We start from the raw sequence: 27,291 nt of genomic DNA on the forward strand, positions 1-27,291 counted from the left end.
CTATTATGTTCTCCCTTTTTCATTCTTGTTTATGAACATCCTAGTTCTACCATTAGGATTACAGTATTTCCTAGATTTTAGTGTTTATTGAGTTTTTCTGTGCAAGGAGCTGTTGCAAATAATCTTGGATTTTATCTTGATTAAGTGACATATATCAACAAATATAATTTCTGGTGGACCAGCTCACTTTTTATCTTATATTAATGACCCAAATTTGCCATTAGTTTATCAAAGGGCAGAAGAATGCCTTTTAACTATGGATAGTATGCACAGGCTACCTGAAAAAAAAAAAATTAAAAATCCAAAGGAAAGATTTGAAAACTGGAGGGTGATAGCAGGACAGAATGAAATCTTGCATCCCTGCATCTTAGAGTACATCTTATCTCTTGTTAGTGCCTTTTTCACATGCTTCATTGAGCCAGTCTAGAAAGGAGGCACCTGAGAAGGCACTGGTGCAATGAGGGATGCTTGGTCTGAGGACAATGAAGGTTTAGTTTTGAAACACTGCAGTGTAATCGAGTTCAAAGGCTCCACTTGCAAGGTACTGTCTGATCCCAGATTTTGAAGCATCCTGTTTGTAGGGTTCCCTTGGGCTGTTACACGCCTGACTACTGGACTATGGCTTCCTTGTGTCCCCAAATCCTTCTCTCTTTTTTGGTACATCTGAAAACCATTCCTTTGATACTATTCTTACTTTTCCACAGGAAACAGATGAGTTGCTGTATCAGCATCCTGGCCAGGAATCAAAGAGAACAAGCAACTTGTCAGGCAACACCCAGGGCACAGACAATTAGGATGGGGATGGGTACTTCAGCAATAGCCTTTCTGGTAGTAAGGAAAATTTCATGCAATTTTGGAAAAAATAAGGAGCATCATCTGTAAAATTATGAGTTTATTTCTATGGCAGAGGTCAAGCAACACCACAGCTACTTTTCTATCCTCTGCTGTCCAGTTCAAGCAGGAATAAGAGCTTTTTTTTAGCTATGTATTCGAGTTGCCTCATAGTTGCCTCATGGCCTATTAGTAGAGAAAATGTCTCAGATTCCCAGTGTTTTCCACTTTAGCCATGACAGCAACCAGAAACTCTCCCATTTATAATTACAGAGGTACAACTGTATTTTGACCTCATAATCCCTCTTTGGCAAATACACCAATTTCTTGTGGGAATATATATATTTTACCTTCTTTCATATGACCAAACGTCCATGGGCCAAAACCTGAGGACATCAGATACAGAAATATTCTGATTCCATGTATAGCAGATGTGGGAACCATTCACTACACCTTTGCTCTCTTTGATCTCAGCTTTAAAAGCTAACCCAACCATAAACACAGAAATGTGAAATAAGTGGAGTAATAAACAGACACTTTAAAAATGTTCTTTATTTTCATTTGCAAATTTAAGGTCAATCTTCATTAATTTGCAGAGTACAAAAATTTTCATGTTAATCTAGTTTGAATTTAGATGTATTTGTAAATAAAATAAGCCTGAATTTTCAAATACCATTTCTGTGCACAAATTATATAGCTCATTCTTTTCATATAGTATGTGAAACAGATTTTTGTTCAAAATATTTTACACTTGGTTATCAGAATTACAAACAGAAATTAAAGGTTCTCAAAAAAAATGTGCCTGAACTGCAGAAGTACACACTAAAGACATTGCAATATACACATGCAGAGACATGCACAAATAAATATCTATGTATATGAACATACTAGGTAGATCAAAAATACGTGTCCTGTTTTTTATGAAATCTCAGTGATTTAACAAATAAGAATTCATGTTTAATGCAGTATTCATATATTGCTTACACAATAATTATAATTTCCTGTTTATGTCAGTCCAAAATAATTTCAGTCACACAGTAAAACTGTGTGTCTTCCAGTCAATGTCCTACAGCGATGCTAAAATTAAGAAATACATTAAGGAATCATAAGGGAGAAGATGAAAGAATAGTGCAAGATAAAGGTGTACTGAGTCTTTGAGAAGATTAATTTGCCTCATGATGAATTTGTAACTGTAAATCCTTTCTCTTCTTTAGACAATATCCTCTTTCTTTTGAATGATTCCATTTCTCACATAGTGGAAGAAGATATATCAAGATCTATAGGAAAACCCTATGTACGTATTGTGTTGGAATTTTGGAAAAATGACAATGTTCCTTTCTGTTTAAAAACTGAACTTAGATAAATCATAAAAACTCACCATCTGTTGGCAAATCATTCCAGAAGGAAGTGTATTGTTTCGGTGTACCTGTAGAAATCTTCGTGTGCAGCCAAGGGACATCAAACAAATTATGTGGCAATAATGTCTTTTAGGGGAAAATTACATTTCAAAAATCCTGGCATATAAGACAGAGATGCCCACAGGTCTGTTATCTGAAAGTCCATGTCTTTTAATATGGTTATTTTAGTTGATGTCTTTGAGCCATTTGTATTTGAAAGATGATGCTCAAAGAACAGACCCTGTAAATAAGATTCCTCATTTCTAGGAAGGCCACCTGGAGTAAAAATGTCCAGATGATTCTTTGGGCTTGTTTCTTCCACTACAACCAACATGGGAATCTATTAGGAGGACTTTAAATTGTCTAAAGTGGTATAGAGTACATTCTGTCACCGTAATTATACAGAGTGGGGTATTATTTTATTAACTGGTTGTTTCTACTTGTGGTTATCCCTGGTAGAAGGAAAATAAACATAAATATATCCCAGTCTGTGTACAGAAGCAAGATCTACATCTCCACAACATGCTCTTAGCTTTATTAAGGTCATTGGAAGTTTGCACATCAAACACTAAGAAGCCACCTAGGACATAATGTAATTTCTTTTCAGTTACTAATGCCTAATGAATAAGAACAGTAATGTATTACATGAGGAGTGTATATAAAATTGCTTGTTACTAAACATGGCTTTTACCGCAGAAGTTGAATCCAATCTTTGAATGTCATAAAATTAAGTTTTGGGATATCAAGAGGTCTAGGGGATCTTGGAGTAGCTCAGGAATATTATCATGAGCAGTCCAGGGCAGGCAGCATCCAGCACTCTGCAGCTGCCACCCTGATGGAGGATGTGTCAGCATGAGCAAGGCCTGTGCTGTTGCCCAGATAATTTTGTACCAAGGCCATCTCCTGCAAACATCCTGTCACCTCTCAAGCTCGGAATACAAGACTCAAGAGCTGCCTCCCTGATGGCTGCTGGCATGAGCCAGGGCTGTGGTTCATGTGCCATGCAGCTCATGGGCTTCCTCCTGTGGTGTGACCCAAGCTGTCTGACACATCTGGTCAGCACTTCATCACTAAATGATTTCTTAGCTAATAAATAATCTCACTGCCAGAACTCTTTTGTTCTTGCATCTACTAACTCTAATGTGGTATCCACCCAAGGCCACAAAATCTCTGGAACAGCTTCTTACACAACAAATCTTCCTTCAAAATCCTGTTTACCCTTAAATACATCAGGATCATTATTCACTTTCTGTAGCTTTCTTGTATCATACAAGTTTATACTGCATTCTCTCTGCCAGTAAATCCTTTTAGAATATGACATGGTATGCAAAATTCTGGCTCTAACTCTGGATTCCAATTTGCCCTTTTGTTGGAGTAATTAATAAACAATTCCTATTGCATAGACTTGTACAACAAGGAAAGTAACTCATACACCTAATCAGCAAGCTATTAAAATGATCCTAATACAGAATAAGATAGGGTTCAGTTCACAATCCTATTCTTGTATGCTTTTTTGGAGTATTTCTTTTAAACTTTAAGGATATATATATATATATATATATATATATATATATATATATATGTATATGTATATGTATATGTATATGTATATGTATATATATGTATATAAGGCCCTTTAAGGATATATATATATACACACACATATATATATATATATATGTCTAATAGGGAAGGCAAATACATTAATACAGTTGCCTCTTTTATCCTCATAAACATGCAAACTCATACAGAATATATATTACTTCCATATTGAGAAGCAATACATTGAATTTATTCCTAGACTTCACTATGCTGAACATTTATATTCCTTTTAGATATATATTTATTATAATCATGGAATACTGTGGTACAGGATACTCACAATGTATTAAGTAAGTTCTGCACCATGAATTAATTATATCTTCTCACAGAAAGTTAATTTTTTTGAACTGACATTAGAATATGACTTTTTAAATTGTGGTTATTTTCTTGTAATGTTAATGGTAACTTTTTTCCTAGTCAGACTGGGCTTCAACACAATTGAAGGGGCATTTATAAAACAACCAAGTAGCCATAACTTGCTAGTTAAGACTAGGATCTTCAAGTAAGGCTAATCAATATGAAAGCTACTATTTTTAAGACCAAAATTATGTCGATATGAGCAATAAATTAAAACCAAGTAATTGAACATTTAATATATAAAAATGTTACTGTATGACTTAACTATATATAGCCTATATATATAGTTGAAAAGAGATTTAGTAGAAGACTAGACTTTAGTCTCACTTTCTTGAAATATCTGGGGTTTGTGTTTTAAAATATGTGAGTTCTTTAAATGAACTCTATGTGAGTTTGAATGTCCACACTCAAAACCCCTTTATGACTAAAAATGCAGATTCATTTGTTCATTTCCTAGTTTTAATTGTGATGAGCTGTACCCCTTATTATCCAGTCTCATCTTAATAGCAATGTGGAACAGGACATACACAAGGGATGACATGGAAGTTAGCAAAAAACAAATATTAATTTCTGTGTATGTCTGTGTGGTGCCACTGCTTTAGACAAATGACATCTACAGTGCTTGCAGCTGGTTTCCACAAGACCTGCTTCTGGAGGCACTCAGTAGCAGCTGCCTGCTGTGTTCAACCTGGAACACCTAGAGACCTTCATGTCTTCAGTGAATGACATTTAAAGTGCAGTGAAGCTTTGTTAAGTCCATCCTCACCTGCAATATTCTTCATCAATTAGCACAATTCTTTGTTTTTCTTCTGTCACTTTGTCTGATGCCTTTTGTAACATTAATGGCGACTTCTTGTGCGGAGGTTTTCTGTGTGTCCCATTTACTCTGTGAGAGTTTTAAACAGTACAGTGAGTTCCACGATGACAACAGAAAGAGTCACTGATGATTAACCCCAAATTTACAGAAACAGTTCTACATAATAAATGTCTCCAGCATTCTTCACATGGCACTGTGATGCAGAGCAGCTGTCTCATTCAGTGTGGACACAAGTTTTTATATCTGCTGCAAAGGCGGCAGATGTCAGTAGGCTTTGGATCAACATTCTTGCCTATAATTATCATCTCTGCATGTGTGTACTATAAAGGCAGAGCAAATAAATCTGGTTTCAGTCCAGAAGTGAAAATTAGAGGTTCTTTTCGATGTCACTGTGAATAGCGCATCACTAGCCTGAGCTGGAATTTGCTTACTTGATTTTATGTTTCTGATGTGAAAATGCAGTTTTAAAGTAACACTTACTTCTGCCTGCATACAAGACCCAAGCACAATATATACCTTTCAGAGCTTCATCAGTTTATTTTCAATATCCAAAAAAGTCAGTCTTTCTGAGGCATGCAAGTGCATTCCTACTTTAAATTTATACTTTTCCATCTCCCAGACTGTCTGCTTGTTGTCATAAGCAATGCACCATAATTCACAGGAAACTGGATAGGTCTAACAAAGTGTACCCAGATGTGGGCTGATAGAGACACACAGCTGAGTTAGGTGGGTTGGATTATTGCATTGCCAGCATTCCATGAGGCTATTTGTCAGTGTAAAGAATGACAGGTAAATTAGTCATTATTTACATGGTAAAAGTGCCAGCTAAAATAATGTCTGATAAAGTTCAGACACTGACATAATGGAAGGTTCATATATATCACAGAGAAACACCTGAAGTTAATTTGTTGCTGTGCATTATTTCACATTTCTGCAGCCTGAATACACCAGCTCCTTTGCAATATGTTCCCCCAGTGCTACTGCTCATGCAAGTACTTGCCAAAGACTACAATGAGAATCAAACCAGATTATTGTCAATCAGGGACATAATCTGGATACCACCTTTTCTTTGGAGGGGTATCTGACCAACCTGTTACCTTCACTGATATTAGCACTCCTTTCTTTATTACTGTTTTCATCATCATCATCATCTTTTACTTCTATATTGTTTTGCCATTACCGGCATGAGAGGATGATACAATTTCCCAGATACAATGTCAGTGTCAAACCTTATCCCCTTCAACAGCACAAACTGCACCCTGTCATAACCCTGTCAGGGGGGCCAATGGCACAACCCAAGTCTCCCCGGAGCACCATGTGGTGCATTGCACTGTGTTCTATAGCAAGTCGAGACAAAAGAAAAACAGTAGTCAATGTTCAGGTACATAAAAGGGGTACATTTTGAGCTGCAGGGGACAATCACCTTTTCAACTCTAGGCATCTAAACTTAAACTGTTCACATTATATGCTCACTTTATGGTTCCCTAAACAGTAGAAAAACAGAGATGCAAAATACCAGACCAGAGCTGGAGCCTACATTAGATACTACACTGTCTCTCTAGGCATATATATTTCTTTTTTGACTATAAGTTTAGACAACTTGTGTACCTGCATTGGATGTGGAGAATAACGTAAATGCTTTAGTTATGATCAGAAATTTTTTTGCACTGAGCTGCAGCAGCACAGATACATGTTACTGAACAGCACAGATGCATGTTACTGAATGTATCTCAGATAGAAAATGCAGGAGGGTGTCTTCAAAGTCATGGGGCCTAAGGGCAGGAGCCCACACTTCACTGAGTAGTACCATTACAGTCAACACTCTCATTGTTAATATGTTGTGGGAATTTGCCCATATTTCCTACTAAGTGCAATACAGAAGTAATCTTCCATTTGATTACAAAATGAGACCATTTTCTCTAGCAGTAGGACAGGTACACATTGTAATTATAAATTGTGAGCAGGATTTCTTCAAATTGAATTAATAATTATGCTGTTCTATTCAACCATATCCAACCTCACCAATTAAAATTTCTCTGTGGGCTAGTGGCTATGACAAGCTTTTGGGCTTTTAATTTCCAGAAATCCCATGGCTTTAGATGTCATGCTGCTGTGGAATGTGTCTCTGTCCACCTGGAGGTGCAGTATCTCATGAAAAGATACAGCAGTGTCTTTTATGTCACCTGGGAATATCTGTACTATAGCAATAAAAAAGTAATAATACAATGGAGGTATAAAATAAATAGGCACGTACTGATGTGCTATGTGTTGGCAAATGCAAGGTGAAGTTCAATCTAAATTCTTTTTGGCTTAAGGATGTGGCTCTCAAGATGGGATAACTTCTGATGGGGTGTGTGTAGCTGTTCTGCCACATGCACTTTCTGTGGAAAAATGTCAAAAGACAAAGCTGAGCAAGGAGAAGTGCCCACACGGGCAGTAATTCAGCAGAAACAAACTCTGCACACCTGAGGAGCAGGGACACCAGGGGAGCTTGTTTCATATCTGACAGAGGCAAGAAACAAAGGCTGGAATTGCACAGAGGTGTTGCAGTCATTCTCTGTTTAAAAAAGTGCAGCTAACAGGAATTAAGCTGAAGGAATGACCCAAATGGTGACCAAAAGATGAAATTTGCTTGAACTTGAAAACACATGATCCTTTTCATGCCCCATGTAACATGCTAACAAAGTAAAACCTGTACAATCTTTACATGTATATAAAGTCACTCAAGCTCCATTTAAGTGTCAAATTAAGTCAACTGAAACTTTTTTTTCCCCATCCTCAAAAAGAACAATATAAATATGACTTAACAAGGGAGGGAGGTCAGAGGAGACTCTTCCTTTGTGTCCTGGGATGGCCAACAGGCTGTACTCTCTCTTCCCCCATGGGGACACCTGTCAGATAAGCTTTCTTCCACAGTAATACTATTGCTTATGCATTCTGATATCAGTGCTTTTATCAACAGCTATTTGTGGACCTTACTTTGTCCAAGAGGCAAGAAATGTCACTATTTGTGAATCTGGAGTCTTGCTGGGTTTTTCCAGACTTACAGTGTATGTCAATTTTGCATCAGGTATTGCCTTCCTCACCAGAATTACTGAGCCACCACACTGCACCTCTGGCACCTCACCAGACTCAGAGTGCCAGATTGCTTACTCTGAAATATTGTCTGTGAAGGTCTCCCAGGATCTCAGACAGGCAGATGAGAAAGGGGAGGCCTCCAGGCTCACTACATCTGCAGACAACACAGAAAGCAAGGGGAATTGGGGGGGGGGGGGGAGGGGGAAGGTGTCTCCCTTCCTAATTTTTCATGTGACAGAAGAATTGGTGCAGTCAGCTGGATTGCCATGGATAAACAGCTACACAAGTATGAATATGCTCCTTCCCAGGCAGGCAAGGAATGAGCCCAAAAATTCTGGAAAGGCAGAGCAATTATTTGTGCAGTATTGGAGGCTCACTTAACTTACATGAAAAAGGGAATCAAAGAGTCCTTCCCTCAAATATATTATATATAGAATATGCTGCTTTGAAATCAGAAAATGAAGTATTAAAGTCATCACTGGCTTTTGATAGGGAAATAAAAGAAAGGTTGGAAACCCAAAAACAAGCTTATTACTGAGAAAGATAATTTTAAGATTCCACTCACTTCAACAGAGCAGAGGGAAAGACAATTATAGTAGAAATTGGATAGAAAAAAAATGCAGTGTGAACAAAATCTGAGAGAGGAAATAGAGGGGAGGAAGACAATGGAATTGTTACTATCTTTGGGAACTGAGAAGCTGTGCAAACAGTTACAGAAAGAAAAGGAGATAAAGCAAAAACTGGAAGAAAAGGTAAAAATTATGCTTAAGAGGGCTACCAATCCAACCAGCATTGTTCAGATAAGAAAACCAATTGAAAACCATTCTCACCTTGGAGAATGGTGAAGAAGCTGAGGGGACAGTGGCCACTCACCATTGTCTGCAGGAGATTGAATGCCAATATTACACCTTTAACTACTGCTGTGCCAAATTTTGTGGAACTGTAATGCAAATTGAGGGAGCATCCTATTCACAGAGGGCAAAACTAGACATAAAAGGTGTTATTTTTGATTCCACTCTGGGAATACCTCAAGGCTCTGTTTACTCTGTTCATGCTTACCCAGAAGGAAGTGCAGTGTACCTTTGAAAGATTCCCACAGGGACATAAACATTCACCCATGACTGTATATTTTGTGACTGCCAAACTTTTGCTGTCTCACTCTCCCTAGATGTGAAATTAGATGATATTGTAGTAAAAGGAGACTCCCCTGAAAAAGCAGGGGAAGCAGCAACAACACTTCTCAAGGTAGAAATTGAGATTCCCCCAGAAATGCCAAGGACCATGTAAATGATTTTATCTGCTACATCTGCAGATAACCCAGAAGACAAGGAAATCTCCTTTCCCCAAATTTTTACCTAACACCTTCTCATATGAGAAACCAAGGAAGCAGTAAACCAGCTACAGATTTTGGCTTTCTTTAATCTGCAGCAGCTCAGCAGTTGCTATGCAAACAGGGCAGCAAGTGGAAGCCTGCAGGACACAGGTGGGTGGGTAGGCAGCTGTGGCAGGAGAAGGCTGGTCTTTGGTGTAGCCCCAAAGCCTTGCTCTTACAATGTATACAATGTACACAACACATAAGTGAGGGGGAACAGGGCGGAGGACCTGATCCAAAGCCTACTGAAGTTATTAAAAAGACACACACTGACTTTTTCAAGCTTCATGTTCAGCTTTGAATGAACCAGGGCTCATGTAGTGCACATATTTTAAGCAGAACATCAATTAAGGGACAACATGTTCCTTTTTGGATAATTAATTTAAATAGTTTGCACAATACATGCCACAGCTGGACTGAGTTGAAAGAAATTAACATGGGGGCTTTTTTTTACTGTAGCAAGTGTGTGTTACTCTGACTGACAAATACAACATCAATTCTTTGGCTGTTCAGGCATGAAGCACTGCAGAGGTGCTCAGCTCAATCATGGCATGCCTGTAGTGCAGCCTGGCACCATTTTCTCTTATCTCAAGACATTAAATACAGTTTCACTGCAAAGACAAAGGCTGTCACAAAAGTAACTTAGACCTGGTTGAAGCTAGTGCTGGGCAATAGGGAACATAATTATACTCATACCTCTGTGGTTCTGAAGCCATTCTGTCTCTGTGCTGTAGTTCCCATGACTGTGGGGTTTGCACACTGAGAGCCACAGTTGTTCCTCTTCTCAGCATTCAGCATTCCAGCTGTGGCTGATGCTGTAGATACAGCTGTGTGAGCCAATTTCCCATCCTCCAGAAGACCTAGTAGGGCACATGGAATTGGACAGTCAATTTGCAGCTGGTTCTGTTGTCCCTCTATTTTGGCACATTTTGTGATTGTGCCAGTGATGCAAAGTGTGCTACAGTACCATAGTGAGAGCAGTCTACCTCCCTGTGGCATCTTCATCCTCACGTTTGATATAATTTGGCCTTTTTCCTATGGTTCACTGCTCTGTGAAACATTGGCTCAGAAAACTTGGGAACACAGTCAATGAGTGCAGCATATCAGTAGATTTTTGTCACCTGCAGGTCTCCACTGACTTCTCTACACACACACCTCCTTGCATGACCAAGAGTTGAATTTAAGACCCAGAGAAGGCCTCCTTAAATCTGTTCCAGTTCTGGGAAATGAAGGGGTCAGATGTGAGCATGACAGATGAGACCAATGTGGATGGAAGGGTTGCTCTATGCATGGCCTTGCCTTGAATATTTTTTCCATTTAAAGTTGAGAAATTTAGAAAAAAGTTATTACAAGTTGTTTTGTCTATCAGCAATCAAATAAATGAGTAATTTGCTTTCTGCTTTAGCTGTGTGGATACACATGAACTGTACAATATGATATTGGACAGCATAGATGAATTTTCCCATCTCACTACATTAACAAAAGTCAGTTGTCATTTATGGTGAGCGCAGAGCACTCAGTGTCTGGTTGCAGCTCTGGGTCTGAAATCCAAATACAAGGAGTAAGTGGGATGCATGACTGTTGCTCTCAATTTAGTTTTTGTCAAAGCTTATTTATTAAGAGCTTTATGTAAAACAGAAAAAAAGAAGGCAAATTTACTAACTGGTAAAGCAGGTATCAAATCCAGAAAAATTAAGGAGTCACAGACACTAAGTGAGAAAAGTATGTGGAAAACCAATGACAAGCCACTGCTGTATGAAGTGATTGTGTTATCAAAGACTTCTACATTAATCGGGCAGGAATTAAAGTGCTGTGTTAAAGATATTTAAAAGAAAGTGAAGCCCTGAATTCTTTTTCAGAAATCTTTAAGATAATTTGTCAGTAGAAAGCAATATTTGTCAGTAGTAGCTAGCAAAGGCAATGACTTAATTCAATAAATTTTCAACCAAATATTCAAAGACTTGTTCTTGAAAATATATAAAATTTTGTGAAATCAAAAAGTCTTTAAGATCTCATTCTATGATTCTGAGTTAAGAAGTCTGAATACAAACTAGTTACTGCATTTCCCTGAGCAGTCAGAAGATGGAGGCAGAGTATTCCAAAGATACTTTAACTTGTAGAGGTGGTAACTAATAATGCTGTCATCTAGTTTTTGATAGAAAAATAATGAGCTGAAACTTGAAAATATTATAATTTATTTTAAAAAATACTTCTGTCTTTGTAAACTGCCTTTTCTGCTAGATGTAAAAACTGATGTTGTTCTTGTGTCTAAGTTTAGATGCAACTTCAGTAAGGCAACAGTAAACTTCACCACTCCTGCATCTCCCAAAGTTGCCCACCTACTTATGTTTTAGGTCTCACCTCTTCCTATCACCCCACAGGACCAGAGGAGAGGCAAGCAATGCCTTGGTGCAGAGCAGTAGGCGGCAGAGGCTGATGCTGTAGACAAAAGCAGCTGTCAGCAAGGGAGATGGGGAGGCAACGAGCCACGAGTCAGAGCTCAGCCAGGAGGCCGCTGCTTCCCCTGGCAGCTCTGAGAACAAGCTTGAGCACAGGCAAACTGCACTAGGAATTACATACTAATTAATTAATTAATCGAGCCTTTGACATTTCAGACATCCAAAGGAGGAGTTTTACCTTCTCTGGAGTCATCCTATGAAATTACTTTCCACCGTGTGTCTCTGGCCATCTGGCCTCTGACTAAATTGTCTGGTGAAATATCCGTCAGCTAAAAAGCCATTTTGTTATTAAGTCCAATTGTTCATTTATCAGATGGTGTTGCATCTTTTGGTCTTGCACAGAAAAATTTTTCTTACCTTAATCCATTTCCAGAGGCTGATGGAAAATCTCAATCCTGAAAATAGTATATCTGATTCATTTTTATCTCTGTTATTTTGCAGCCTGAGCATACTTGCTGCATCCTGCATTGCAGGAATGTGCCTTTTTTTTTTTTTTGCAATACTTGTCAAATATAAACCAGGTATCAGTATTTGAGCCTTCCACTATATGTTTGCTATTCTGAAGTTAAGAAACTATTTTAGAATTCATTTTCATAGCAAATAGATGATTTAGACAGTGGGCAACACCCTGTGGCTTCAGTGACTTGCTCATTATGTATGAACACCAAGAAGAAATTACAGTGAGAATACAGAGGCAGTGGTGTTAAAAGCACAAAATTTGTTAGTAATCCATAAAGCAACACCTATTTTATAGACTAAATACATAACACAAAATGATGATTGCAAAACATAAATGATGTTTAGAAAGTATTAGGAACACAGGGTTGCTTTTAAAATAGCAAATATTTTTGCATTGCTATTTGGGATTTGCCACTGTACACAAAAAGGAAGAGTTAACTCTCTTATGTGCTATTGGAATTTAAAAGCCAGCAGGATGGCAATACTAGGGGTCTTGCCTCAGTGTGGTTTAAAACAAGCGAACTGTTGAGATATTTATGCCATCCTCACAGCAGGGGTTTGGTAAATAATCTCCTTGGTCTTTCATGGTAGAGCTTCAGTTTACATCAGTGCTGTTAAATCACTGTAGACATTTAAATAAACGGGTTCATTAATGTTGTTCTCATTCTCATCTTCTCATTCATGGCAACCCTGCCAAAAGTCTATGGCAGATCCCACCTCATTGCTCTGTCAAACACACGTTTTACTTTCAAGTGAACTGGCAAGGCTACAATATTCTCAGGGCCCCGTTCACAAACCCTGGGTTTCTGGGTAATTATTAAATGCCCACGACCGTGCTGGGGACTCTTCCCTCAGGAATGGCTGGTTGGGGTTTGGGGCTGCTCCCTCTGAGGGGAGGAATGGATGACAAGTGGCAGGCATTTCACTGCATCTAATCAGGTTTATTTGTAAGGAACACACATGAGTTTTCTCTCAATGACCACAGGGAAAACACCCCTGAGCAGCCCCATTGCTCATAAATTCATAAATCCAAGTGTACCTTTCCAGCACAAAGTGTGCCTAAAAGAACTTGTCCTCCCATGGCAATGTTTACCACCTTCCTCTTCGCTTGCTAGACTGCACAGGCACACTAAATCTTGCCTTTCTTACCATGCCAATAGAAATCTCTTAGGCTGGAGCTTGACAAAAGCTTTTTTCAGTAGCATCAGGGGAAAAAAGGGTTATTTTAAACTGAAATCAATCCTAGACTTTATTCTTTCCACAATGACGCAAGCAGTCAGGCTGGCACAACTTGAGAGGTAGCAGAGGAATCAGAACAAGCAGCTGAAAGCAGCTTAGCTTGTTGTGCTCTCCAATAAAACAAAACAAACATGACAATTTTAAAATTTTGAATGAGTTTTCATAAATTCTCAGATGGCATCATCCCTATTTTGTAGTTTAGGAGATAGATATTTAAAACTGCAGTCTGAAAAATTGCTCTCAGACTTGCAAGCTTATGTCCATTCAAGATGCTTAAATCATATAACTCTAAACCTCCCCCTTCACATTTACAAGGGGAGGAAGCTGTCTAAGAAAACTTTGAAAATAATTATTTTAGTAGATAGGGTGTTAATCACAGAGAAGTCAGTGAAAACATAAAATACAGAATGAAAATTTAAGACATTAGACCTGCATTTCTTATTTTCTTATTTTTTTCTGATCTCTTTTATTAAAATAACAACACTAATGATAACCAAGGATAAACATTGCATACATGTTGCTCTAGTTCTTCATACAGACTGGTTACATCTAAGAATTCAAATTATTCTTAGTAACAGTATTTCATAAAGAGGAGAAGAAATTTTTACTCTTAACTCTTTCTAACCAGATTTTTGTATGAAGATTTTCGTATCACCTTTGTATAAAGAAGATGTGAAATGGGGGAAATCACCTAATTTATACAATTTGTGAATGAAAACTAGTCTAAAAAACAAAGTTGTGTCATGAATTGACACCTGGCACAGAGAGACAGAAAAGAGATCCAGAAGGGACAATTCTGTAACCTTTAAATATCAGGACCACAGGAAACTTCTCAAACCACAAATTACACATAGGCAGATCTGCCTGGATCTCCTGCTCAGGCTTAATCAGAAGAGTAAGTTTTAGTAAGGTTCAAGATGACCTGATTTCTGTGACTAAGAAAATCAGCAATGCTGCAGTAGCTAATGCTGTCAAGAAGTTTGGGCAGGATATGAAGCTTTGGAGTAAGGAGACAAAGTTAATCTTAGCCAGAAGAATCAATTATTTGTGGAGAAAATCATTCCATGTGTGTTTGCCATGGTATTCTCCCACTTCATTTTAAAGCAACAGGTAGTGACCAAAACATGAATTCTGACCCAAACATTCTCTAGATCCGACCCGGTACCCATGAGACCCTGTGCTGTCAGGTGTTCTGTTATGGAGTAACAAGCATACATTTGTTTAGAGCAGGTTGCTGTTGATTAGCTAAATTTATGCCTTTGGAATTGACTATGAACAAACCAGCAGGGTTCCATTTTCTAGTTCAGCAAGACCCTTTTTTTATTTATCATGAGTGTTATCTCATGTATAATGTATAAGATGCTGGTTTAGAAAACACCTGCCAAAAAAGATGCTTGCACTGTAAAGATGGACTCTGAAAAACTCACAGTGAAGGCAAATGGAAAGTGTTATCACCACATACAGGTGCTTCCAGAGGAAATATGTGTTTGCAATCATCACCGATTTCTTGCATTTAATGCTACAGAGTGGTAAAAAGAAAGCCCTGAAACATCTGTTTTCTTTACTTATTTTCCTGATTTGAAACAGTATATTTTTGGGGAAGCCATGCATCTGCAGGCCTGAGGGCTGGTGCACACTTTGGCTGCAAAAAAAATACATAGCAAGGATCCAATAAAAAATGGAGTGGGGGCTGTGACAAAAGTCAAGTTTAAGTCATTTCCTCCAAAGCAGTAGCCTCAGGGATGAGGCCAGGTGCTCAGGAAATATGCAATAGCTCTTTTACCTAACAAGAAACAATTTAAAAACTTTCAAGCATATCAGAGTGAGTTTGTGAGCTAAGATAAGGTACCCAGATTTACAGAGGGATGACCTACTGCAGCAGGAAAATATTATCAGAAACAATGTTTTGTATCAGTAAAGACAATAATGCAATAAATTTGCTTCCAAAATAATTTTCCAGAATGATTTCTCTGAACTCTAATGTGATATGAATTATAGACCATGAAGCAAAATACAACAAACACATTTTCACTTTCCACACATTTTGGAAGTCTCTCCAAAGCTGTCTTCAGGCAGGCAGGGCTGAGCCATGCCCAGGCACACCACTGGTGTGGGGAGGCAGCCAGGAGCTCTGTGCCTTCCTCCATACTTACAGAGGGATACTTTTTTGAAGTGAGCTCATCCTAAAGAACAAACAAACTCTCAAGCTGCAAACCTTGATATCACTTGCATGGCCTAACTTCCCAAGTACGTGCTAAATCTTTGCATATTGGTATATTTCTATTTTAAGGATACAGAATCACAGAATAACTATCTTGTAAACAAATTTAACAGTGTTGCAACTATGTCTGTGAAATAAAGGTGAATATAAAATTTATATTTATCCTGAATAGGAAAAGCATGCTGCAACATTCTTTAACAAATGTGTGATCATTTCAAATCTCCAGACAAAGGGCTGTTCATGGCAAATAGATTCCAGAAGATGAATTTTAGGGAACCGGCCTGACCATCAAGGGAAGATACAAAACTTGAGAGAATTGCAATCGTGGTACTAGGCAAGGGCTTCAGAAAGACAACAGAGTTTAATGTATGAAGGTACAAATTTTGATAACTGGAACAAGATAGAAGAATCTGGTTTTCGCTATATTTTCACTGCTTATTGGAATAAGTATTAGCAATATTTTGGAAGACCTTGACAGCTTTGAGTACATCTTTTGCTTGGGAAAATGACACAGGAAGGATTAAGCAACTAATCAGTGCCACATGATGTGCCAGAAACAGATCACTCCTTACTCCAAACTGAAAAACTGACACACAAAAAGTAAAGTTCTGAAGTGTTTTTCATAGTACTGATTTTCATAGTACTGGATTTTAGAAGGATAGAGAGTGTGGGCATTTGTTTTTCTACATGCAAATATACCAGCTGTGTTTCAAAAAATCCCATGAAAAATACATTTTTAAAATTATGCACTTGGTGCACACTACCTTATATCATGAGTCCAAATTACAGCAAATCAGCTTGTTTTCTAAAAGTGCTGGCTTTTGGCTCAGTTCCTGTCTAAACCTATCCTTAAAATGCCAAGAAAGAAGTTCTTTTTACAGAAGACCATTGTGTGAGATGGAAAACAAGCAGCAGGCTGCTCTCTCGGTCATCCTTCCCACAGCAGCACCCACCCTGTTCTGAGCAGTGCCTTACAGCTGTAGGTACTCACATGCTCTTTCTCTCCCTCTCATTCACCTGGGCTTTCTTTCTCCTTTGGGATGTGCTAATAAAATATCTCTCATTCCAGCATGGACATGGAAAGCATTACTATCAGTCTTATTACCTAGCTAATCACACATGGAGTTTTAAATTAGCAAAATGTATCTTTTCAGTTAATCGTACTGTGGAGCAGCAAAAATATTTAGGCAGACTAAATATAAATCCTCATGAAAAGCATTTAAAGGTACATGAAATGTGAGCTGAAATGACTCCTCAGTTTTGCTTACCAAGGTTCAGCAGCTGGAATTGAAGTTAAATGCTCCAAGTTGTACACTGCACATTTGTTTTAAAAAATAGTGATTGACTACTGGGATAATTTACAAAGACTTGGAGAAAATGTCAACCACTGGAAAGCTGTAAATTCAGTCTCAATGTCCCAAAGGTATGTTCCCTATGGGAATTAATTCAGGAAAGTCCAGTGGGCTGTATGGCCTGGTGGCATTCCCAGCCTTACAGTCCATGAATACACAGAAGGATACTGCTGACTTAGCCAGAGTAACTATGATCATAAAGTGCTTTGGCTTTAAAGTATCTGTATGCATGTGAAAAAGTCATCACTCACATTTAATGTTCACCTGAAAATGAAGGCAGTAACTACATTAAAACTTAATGCCATCAGCCATCAGCTATCTTCTGGATAAATCCCTTGCATTTTTCCATCTTTTCCACACACAGTGTAAACATTCAGAAAGCGCTCAGGCATCAGCATTGTGCAAATGTCAGATATTCATGCTTTTAGTACTGCAAGTGCTTGAAACAATTCTGATGGCCCACTTGGGAAATGCTAACAGTTTCCAAAACTGAAAATTGCAACATGAGGACAATAACCAGACAAAATGTACAAAGACAGAAACACAACTATACACACTGTTAAGAAACGGGTAAAAAAAACCACAATCAAAATATTTCAGTCAGTCAATAAAGAATGGGCTGCTTATTTTTCTCTTCAGTAGCTAGCATGCATCTGGACCAACTAGCCTAAATCTCCCATCTCCCAGAAGGAATGAGGCTCAACATTGCTTTCTTTTAATCACCTGCTTAAAATTATAGACTCAGTTAAGCAAACAGCAATGCAGAGGAGCTCAGTGGACTCAGGAAAGACTTAAAATGTGAAGTTCTGCCTCACAGCCCCCAGTTACCCATGTTAATTGGTAAAACACCACTCCTTCATCTACCTCTTTGACTTACTTTTAAGCTGGATTTTTCCTAAACAGCACAGAAAATGCATTGTGGCAGTCCAGGGAAGCAGACTGGTGTGTTATTTTCCAATGTATTCATCAGAAGATAAAATTGCCTTATTGCATTATTTCTTTGTGCACAGCAAAGGACCAAACTACTTGTTTCATGTGAGACAATTGCTGAAAAATGTATGCACTTACCACACAGCCAGAGAGATCTGGTTCTGTACTCCAGAAAAGAGGGCTGCTTGGTGCAGGTTAAAGAAAAAGCTTTACAATAAACTGCTGGTTTTGATCATTCTGTTCCTGAGTCTTAAGTATTACAGATTTGATTTAAGATAAAACCCAACTTTCGATCCCATGTTTCTTTTAACTGCAATCTGTTTTAATCTGCAGGAACATCTGAGGGAAAAAGGTTGCAACTAGCAATATAATTTCTGTTTCTATGAAGAGACATATTTGTAGAACTGATTACAGTTAAAGAAAAGAGATTTTGGCCACTTCAACGCTGAATTACTGCAGTATGTGCTTTATGTGGAAATTTTAGAAATTTTAATCAATGAACAACAAGGTAAACTGCACCCTTATCTGTTTTTCTTGTATACAATATATTGCTCTTCTGCTTTGAGATTGTCATGAATCTTTGCTTAAAGCTAATTAAATTTTTAATTGTTTGCTGTGAATTCTACATTCCTAAACTAGAAAATGCAGAATTAGAACTGGCTGGAAAGTGTAAATACATTCCAAGGAAAAGAAAAAACCATTTATATACTGGACCAGGATATAAAGGCTGGGATGACAGAAAGAGTGCTATTTCCACAAAAAGAGTAATTTTGCTGAGCAATTTCCTTCTTAGCATTTTGCAGGCAGGATCTGCCATTGACAAAACCACGACTCAGGTTTCCTGCTCAAACCCTTTCAGACACTGTCCCTCTCTCACCATCCCTCCTCCCCACCACCTGCTGCAGAGACAGTTTAAAACCCTTTCCTTTAGTTAATGACAGACCTTTGGCTCTCAGTAACTAGGAATATTTTTGCCTTTAAAGATTTCAATGTGGCGAAAAAGAGGGTTTTTTTCACAGGGAAGTAATTTTGTGGTTCCAGTTAATCTTCCTGCAAATCATCTCTATTGATACTCAACAGTCTTTCTGCTTTCTGGTACTGTGACAGCTGGGAAAGCCTTTCATGTAATTCAAGTCCTCCTATATGTGACATTTTTAGCAAATTTACTTTATCAGTGGGCAAATTATTGTACTGGGGTAAACTGTGGGTGATCAATCCTAGCAGGTCTGCTTTAGACTGTAGGGAGGGTTTATAAAGACTATCGATCACTAACTAAATGGATGCTAATCAAAGCCTGACAGATTTTGTGGAAAGATTATCACACCTTAAGTTGGCTGGTCTTACAATTTTTGCAGTGTTTTGAGAAAATCCCAGAGGCAATGGAGAGGCTGCTGCGGAAGGAGGAAGCACCTGGAGAACCCTGTCCAGCCCCTGCCCTCCCTTCCTGTCACAGGTCTGAGAGGTAGCTGCTCCCACCTGAGACACAAGGACTGGTCAGGAGGCTTCATGCAGTATCTGAACCACCTACTCTCAAACAAGATTGAAGTTTTCCCAGCAATTGGGTCTGACACATCTCACAGAAGAGCAGGCTGAAGGGTCATAATAGAAAAAAAATTCTCATCTCTTAATTATCTTTTTAATTATCTTTCACATTTTTACTTAAGTTCTGCTATCTATGGATGCTTCCTTTTTTTTTTTTTTTTTTTTTTTTTTTTTTTTTTTTTTTTTGTGGCAGTAGATATTTACTAAAAAACAATTAATTAAAAATACTTCCAGAGGTGGTGGGGTAGACTGTTTAGCATGATCTGATGGGCCAAATAAGTATTGGTGCCATTTTTTAACTGAAATGTGAAATTAAACCATCAAATGACAAAGGTGAAAATATATGGAATGGCAGAATTAACATCTAGGGTTGGGCTGAAAAATATGGTCATTACAAAAAGTTGTATTTATCATCTGAGTCTGATTTTTTCCAATAATTTCAATGCTCTCTTGTGGAGCAATTCTTGATTGGCTTCTATGCCGAGCAAACCCCTAGTCTGTGATGTACTGTACAAGAAAATCCAGACAAAGGTTGTAGTGTAGTGGTAATTTTCCTGCCAGAGAAGCGCAGAGTGAGAACAACCCTGCAGACACCAAGGTCAGCAGAGGAGGGTCAGGAGGTGCTCCAGGCACTGGAGCTGAGATTCCTCTGCAGCCCTTGGTGCAGCCCATGGGGAGGCAGCTGTGCTCCTGCAGCCCACTGAGGTCCCAAGGGATGCAGGGATCCACCTGCACCTGTGGATGAGACCCACGCTGGAGCTGTGGCTGCCTGGAGGAGGCTGTGACCCTGTGGAAGAGCCAGTGGAGAGAGGCCCCTGCCCCCAGACTGGAGCAGCCTGTCCTTGGAGGACTGCACCCATGGATGGGTGACCCACACTGCAGCAGTATTGGAAGGACAGCTGCCCATGGGATAGACACACTGCAGCTGTTCACAGAGAGCTGTTGCTCATGAGATGGACTCACATTGGGGAAGTTCATGGAGAACTGTCTCCTGTGAGAGGGACCCCACAGTGCAACAGGGGAAGGATTCCTGTCCCTCCCTGACAGCAGGAGAAGCCTCGGGTGATGAACTGACCACAACCCCCATTCCTGGTTTTCTTGAGCCACTGGGGGAGGAGGTAGAGCTGGAAAGGAGGGAGAGGTGGGGAGAAGGTGTTTTTCAGGGCTTATTTTACTTCGCATTATCCTGCTCTGATTTTGTTCATATAGTAAATTCACTTCATATCGCTAAGTTGAACCTGTTTTGCCAGTGACAGTATTTTTGAGTAATCTCTCTCCCAGTCCTTATCTCAACCCATGAACCCTTTATTAAATTTTCTCTCCTCTGTCCAGCTGTGGAGGGGAGTGAGTGAGTGCTTTGGTAGGTGCCTGACATCTGGCCCAGGTCAACCCACAACAATGTGTTGAACGGGAAATGGCAAAGGTGCTGCTTTCACATATTCTCACTCCTCTCTCCAGCTGCTCTTCTGCAGGTTCTTGCCCCACTTACTTCTTAAATGTCTTATCCCAAAGGTGTTACTACTATTGCTGATGAGCTAAGCCTTGGCCAGTGGTGGGTCCATCTTGGAGCTGCCTGGCTCTTCAGGACGTGGGGAAAGCTTCTAGCAGCTTCTCACAGAAACCAACCCTGTACCCTGCTCCCCTCTACAAAGCATTGCCCCGCAAACACAATACATCATTATACCCAAGGTCTGGACGAAGATTGAAAGGGAATTGCTGCAATATGTCTACAGTCCAGAAGGGCTGCATTTATTCACTTTTACTGTAACTCTGAACTGTAATAAGGCTATCTCCTGAAAATATCACATCAGAATTACTGTCATAGTTGTTTACTAAACAAACCAGATTTTGAAACAACCCATTAATAAAAGAACATAAGACCATAAGAGCACAAAGAGATCCTGATACAGCCACGTATTGCGCTAATCCATCTTTACCTCTTGACCTAAAACAGATGGTTTATTAAATATTTCTCTGCAATCCAATTAATGAAAAACACTCTGCTGCACCGGGTTCTTAATTTGCAGCCTGACGCTTGCTTGTTGACGTTTGCTAAGCTCCTGGCTGCGCGTACACCGGGCGAAGGAGGAGCGGAGCAGGCGGCGCGGTCCGGCAGCGCCAGCCCCGTTGTCGCGGCAACCGCGGCTCGCTCAGCCCGGCCCCGGCTGCGGCTCTGCGCGCCCCGTGCGAAACCCGCTGCCCAAAACCTCCCTGCCAAAGGCTGCCTCTGAAACGCCGCATTTTGCATCCTGAGGCTTGACCAAAGCCTAGCTGCAAATGATGAGCTTGGTCCATAAAACGTCCCGGAGTTGTCGGCGACCAGAAAACAGCGGAGCAACATCATGAGCCAGGCGTTCAGCCCCAGAGAGCAGAGCAAGAATCATTCATAAACACGCATGCTAGGGCAATTATGCAAGATAAACTCTTAGCCAGCCAGGTTGCTAGACAGTGATAAAATTTCTCCTGTATTCCTCTGATTTGCTCTATTTCTTTTACAAAGGGCTCGACTGCCCTCCCATTTCACAGCTATTTTGCAAATGTCTTCATTGATCCTGAACTGCAGGTTTCATTCCTGGAAGACCACTTACTGCAGTTACCTTTGCTGATGCCATAGGCAAGTTTTCCTTCTGAGTACATCGGGGAGTCTGTGAAACACGGATAATGTTTTCTTTAATATGCCTCAGGAAAAAATATTACTTCACTAAGGAAAAATTGTAAAGTTCAAAGAACAAAATGTTTTTTTTTTTTTTAAATCTGATACTGTGTGTGACATCATGATAAGTCAACAAACAACTTAGTAGATGAGGAAGAAGTCAGTCCTGAGGCAATCAGTATTCAACTTTTCCATTCTAAGATGAGAGAATTATTTTTTACTTGGTTGCTACATAATTTAAAAATTAATTACTTTTATTTGCATTTCAATAACAATCTCTATTAAAGACTGGGGTCTTATTGTGCTGATTGCTGTGGGAAAACAGTAGTAAGAGTAAGAGATCCTTTCCTAAGGTACTTACAGCCCATGGGGTAAATTGATTGTAAAGTCTCTCTGACCACAAGACAACAAACCATATCCACTCTGAAGCACTTTCAGGTATAATAAAAGAAAAATCATTGAATACAGCAGCTAACTTAGTCAGTGAAAATAGAAAGAAGAAATAAGATGGCTTTAAACCTGCTTTAAAACAAACAAAATTAATTTTTGCTAGTTTGTATTGAATGTTTATAGAATACATTTACAGTTCTGGTTTCTGGTGGTAAATTGTACATCTTAAATTTCTAGGATATACATATACATGCATGTCTACATATACATATACATTTCAGCATTTGGGTATATACATATACATATACATTTCATACATTATCCCAATACAATATAACAGGTTGTGCAAACATGTTTCAAAATACTTGACAATTTTTGTGTGCTTTTTGTGAATGTGACCTTTTTCCCATGGTTTGTGTGCAACCCGTGGTGACTGCCCTGGGAGTTCATCTGTACCCACAGATTATTTCTTCCTCCGAAAGTCATTACTTTGCTAACACTTCCACTTAGCTGAATCAGACCCTCTAAAGAGAAAGCAATTTGTGCAAAGAGTTGCAAGGATCAAGGAACGGTTACTAAGCAGAAATGTCGTCTATTATTTCCTCCAGCTATAGCCTATGCAGTAGCTCAGTCCTGTGAAAAGTTCTTTGCTCACATAGCAATGATGTTCTTCAGGAAATTGCTTTATTGTAAGGGCTCACTCTGATTCTTTCCTTTTTTTCTCCCCCAAAGAAGCCACTCATTGTATGAACAGTACGTACTCTTATTTTCCAGAAAATTCCTTTCAATTCCAGCACCTGCAGTGCTTCATGAAGTTATTTATTACTTTTCTATCCTTCTTCATCCACACCTGCTTGCCCTATTCCTCATTGCCAAAGCCTTAGCAGTGTACTGCAATACTATCAAGTTACATAATATGCATTATTATAAAAGTTACAACCACCTATATCTGTGTCTGTTGGTGACTTCTCATGACCCAAGTCACTTTTCATGAACCTAAGACCATCTCTCTTGTTTTAGGTATGTTACAGCAACTAATAAATACCTCAATACTTCCCTATCAATTTAATAATATTTAAACTTTCAAAATGCTTTGATAAAGGTACAAACATTTGGCTACAGAAATACATATAGTTCCAATGAGAGCGGGCACAGAAATCTGAATGTACTAGCTGAAAAGAGAGAAGCATATGATGAAATCTGTGGTGGTATGAAATTACTAAGATTAATGTATGGTAGTTACTAACCCTTTCTTCATTGATACACTCTTTGATTCTGTATACACGACATTTCTGAGTAATTGACTCCTCTTTACATTTTGATGTCCAGTTCTGTTGTTTTTTCTACAACTGAGACATGTTTGCAATCACAACCACTCTTACTGCTTTTGTCTTTTCCCTAAAATTTTTTCTCTTTTCCCAAAATATTTCTTTTATCCTATCTCTATGTCTCTCTCTTCACAGAATTTTGCTGATTTATTCCAAATGAAAAATGAAAGAGAAGAACTTCATCCTCTTTCTCCATCCTCGTTTGGCTGGTGCCCCCTTCCCTGGCTGCCTCCTCCCTTCCTGTGTCCCAGTTACAGCGCCTTCCTACCTTGCCTTGTGCCAGTGTCATCTCCCATTTCCCCACCTCTCCCATCCTGCTCTTGTCCCCTCCCTTACCCTTCCTTTTTGTCTCTTACTCTAAGGTAGTTTTCAGTTCTCACAATAAACGCATGCATTCCTCTTCATGTCTTATATTTGACCACATTTGCCCCTCCAATTGCTCTTTCTCTCCCTTTCATCTGTAAATTCACTTAAAGTGCTGTTTCTAGTACCGGAGTACCTCTCCTTATCCCTATTCCTTCCCTACCTCAAACCTTACCATACAACAGCTCTCCATTAAGTACTTTATGACTTTTGAGGCACTAATTTGGAGCAGTGTGTGTTCCTCTGGTTCCTTAAACTGCTGCCACCACAGCTCTGTTAAAGAGTGAATCTTGACCTAACTGAAGTCTTATTCATTGTTTCTGCTTCTACTCTGTCCTTTCCTCATCACCTTTCTTCTAATTTCTTCTGAAAGGTTTTCTTGTAAAGCTTTTCATGCCCTCATCAGTCTCCATTGGTCTCAAGTGTTGCTCTCTTCTTATCCCTGGTATTCTCATCTCTAAACACAAAGTCAATTACCACAGGTTTCTACTAAGAATACTTACTGATCTACCTCTTTATTACCTCCTATTCCGAGTCAGATCTTGGACTGTCTAGCTTCTGTTTATCATGTTTAGGCACCAACTCAAGGTAAACATGGCTAAGATAATGATAAATGTGGATAAAAATGTAACACTATTTAGTTTTCCCTGGAGATGACACTGTTACCTGTCATTTGAACTTACTGATCAGCATCATCTGAACCTCCTTAAATTCCTTATCTAATCTTCTTTAATATGGTATTTCATAGACCCATTCCCCTTCAAATTCTCATCATTTCCCATGTGACTATGACAGAGTCTTTCTTTAGCCTTTAGGAGTACAACATAGACTCTTTGTGACTTCTCCCTCCCTATCATATTTTGGTCAGCAGAGAGTTGTGGTCTTCCTGTTCCAGCTGGCCTATGATGCCCACCTTTGTGAATTTTCACTCCTGCACTGGTGCTTTGTTACTTTCTACAAAAAGTCTGTAAAGCTACTTCTTTTCATCTGAACCTGCCTATAAGCATTTACTGCTTTATATGGAAATTATAATTATTCTGGGCAGCAACCATTTGTACAATATCTAGCACAATGAATCTCTGGACTTAAGCTGAGATTTCTAGATGCTGCTGCAATACACAATAATTCTTGAATAATTTCAAACTGCTCATCAGATCAGAGCTCCTCAATCCCTTTCCCATCTGTCGCTTCTGTAACACCTCAGGTGCACAACTTGGGATGTAGCATACTGACAAGAACTGGGAAATCCAAACTGGCAGGTCTGCTCTTGTGCAACCCACCCTCTGGTCAACTTTCTGTATATCAGAAGGCATCAGAGGTAATGTGGAAGAAAGCTGCCTCTTCCCTAATTTCAATTTATTTCCTAAGTTACTTGTCTTGCAAAAGAAAAAGCCACGTATTCCACAGCAAGAGCCACAAGGATCGAGTTCTCTTCCCTTCCGATAACAGCTCCACAGCTGACGGCGTCTCAACGCTCTCGCTCGTAGCCGAGCGCCGCCAGAGGATCTCTAGAGCCCGAACCGGCTCTGGTAGCCCCGAGCCCGGAGCGCGGCGGGGCCGCTTTCGGCGCCGCCCGGTCCCGGCGCTGCCCGGTCCCGGGGCCGCTCCCGGCTCTGCCCGCTCCCGGCTCTGCCCGCTCCCGGCTCTGCCCGGTCCCGGGGCCGCTCCCGGCTCTGCCCGGTCCCGGCTCTGCCCGGTCCCAACTCTGCCCGGTCCCGGCTCTGCCCGCTCCCGGCTCTGCCCGGTCCCGGCTCTGCCCGGTCCCGGGGCCGCTCCCGGCTCTGCCCGGTCCCGGGGCCGCTCCCGGCTCTGCTCGGTCCCGGCTCTGCCCGGTCCCGGCTCTGCCCGGTCCCGGGGCCGCTCCCGGCTCTGCCCGGTCCCGGCTCTGCCCGGTCCCGGGGCCGCTCCCGGCGCTGCCCGGTCCCGGGGCCGCTCCCAGCGGGGCTGGCCGGGCAGGCCAGACGCTCCGAGCGCTCCGAGCCCCCGCGGCTTCAGAGCAGACTTGGGCGCCTGCATTTCTTGGCGGAGGGGCTGGAGTGGCGGAGTGCGTTCTTCCCACAGCAGGAACACGGGTACATCCCTATCCATGCGCACACACCGTGTGTGTGTACGTGTGTATACAGCGGGTGTCGGTGCACACACAGCGTGTCTAGGTGTATACACAGCAGGTGTAGGTGCACACACACGGTGTGTAGGTGCACACACACGGTGTGTAAGTGCACACACAGGATGTCTAGGTGCACACACACGGTGTGTAAGTGCACACACAGGATGTCTAGGTGCACACACACGGTGTGTAAGTGCACACACAGGATGTCTAGGTGCACACACAGGATGTCTAGGTGCACACACACGGTGTGTAAGTGCACACACACGGTGTCTAGGTGCACACACACGGTGTGTAGGTGCACACACAGGATGTCTAGGTGCACACACACGGTGTGTAGGTGCACACACACCATGTCTAGGTGCACACACAGGATGTCTAGGTGCACACACACGGTGTGTAAGTGCACACACACGATGTGTAGGTGCACACACACGGTGTCTAGGTGCACACACACGGTGTGTAGGTGCACACACACGGTGTCTAGGTGCACACACTTTGTCTAGGTGCACACACACGGTGTGGCCGCCGTTCCCCTCCCCGCGGTGCCCGCCCGCGTCCCCCGCACTCACCGGGGCGCGGGCCGCCCTGCTCCCGGCCGGGGCCCTCGGCGCTGCCGCCCTCCGGCGGGCTCTCGGAGTCCGTGTTGGTCAGCCAGGTGGACTCGGTCTCCCGCGTCCAGCTCTCGTAGTAGCGGGGCTCGATGGCGTCGGCCCGGCTGCCCCCGCAGCCCATGGCGACGCCCGCTCACAGCCGCCGCCGCCGCCCGGGCACCATGGCCCCGCCGGGCACGG

The 27,291-nt window shown here is 40.7% G+C and overlaps 1 protein-coding gene across 1 annotated transcript; it reads right to left on the minus strand.

Moving 5' to 3' along the window:
• Positions 1–1,365: 1,365 nt before the first annotated feature.
• On the minus strand, positions 1,366–27,291 carry BAALC (BAALC binder of MAP3K1 and KLF4). Its single transcript, XM_021546408.3, has 3 exons — positions 27,070–27,291; positions 10,151–10,314; positions 1,366–5,073 (listed from the first exon to the last, which is right to left on the minus strand). The coding sequence occupies exons 1-3, from the start codon at positions 27,230–27,232 to the stop codon at positions 4,969–4,971; spliced, it is 432 nt and encodes a 143-aa protein (XP_021402083.1). The 5' UTR covers positions 27,233–27,291; the 3' UTR covers positions 1,366–4,968.

This window comes from Lonchura striata, chromosome 1 (assembly GCF_046129695.1).
Source record: "Lonchura striata isolate bLonStr1 chromosome 1, bLonStr1.mat, whole genome shotgun sequence".
NCBI lineage: Eukaryota > Metazoa > Chordata > Aves > Passeriformes > Estrildidae > Lonchura > Lonchura striata.

Excerpts from the sequence above, each read along its gene's own strand:
- BAALC (XM_021546408.3), bottom strand. The coding sequence starts at position 27,232 with ATGGGCTGCGGGGGCAGCCGGGCCGACGCCATCGAGCCCCGCTACTAC. Across the intron at positions 10,315-27,069 it reads GCAGGGCGGCCCGCGCCCCG|GTCTTCTGGAGGATGGGAAA; the intron begins GTGAGTGCGGGG and ends GTGCCCTACTAG. Across the intron at positions 5,074-10,150 it reads ATGGCTTCAGAACCACAGAG|AGTAAATGGGACACACAGAA; the intron begins GTATGAGTATAA and ends AAACTCTCACAG.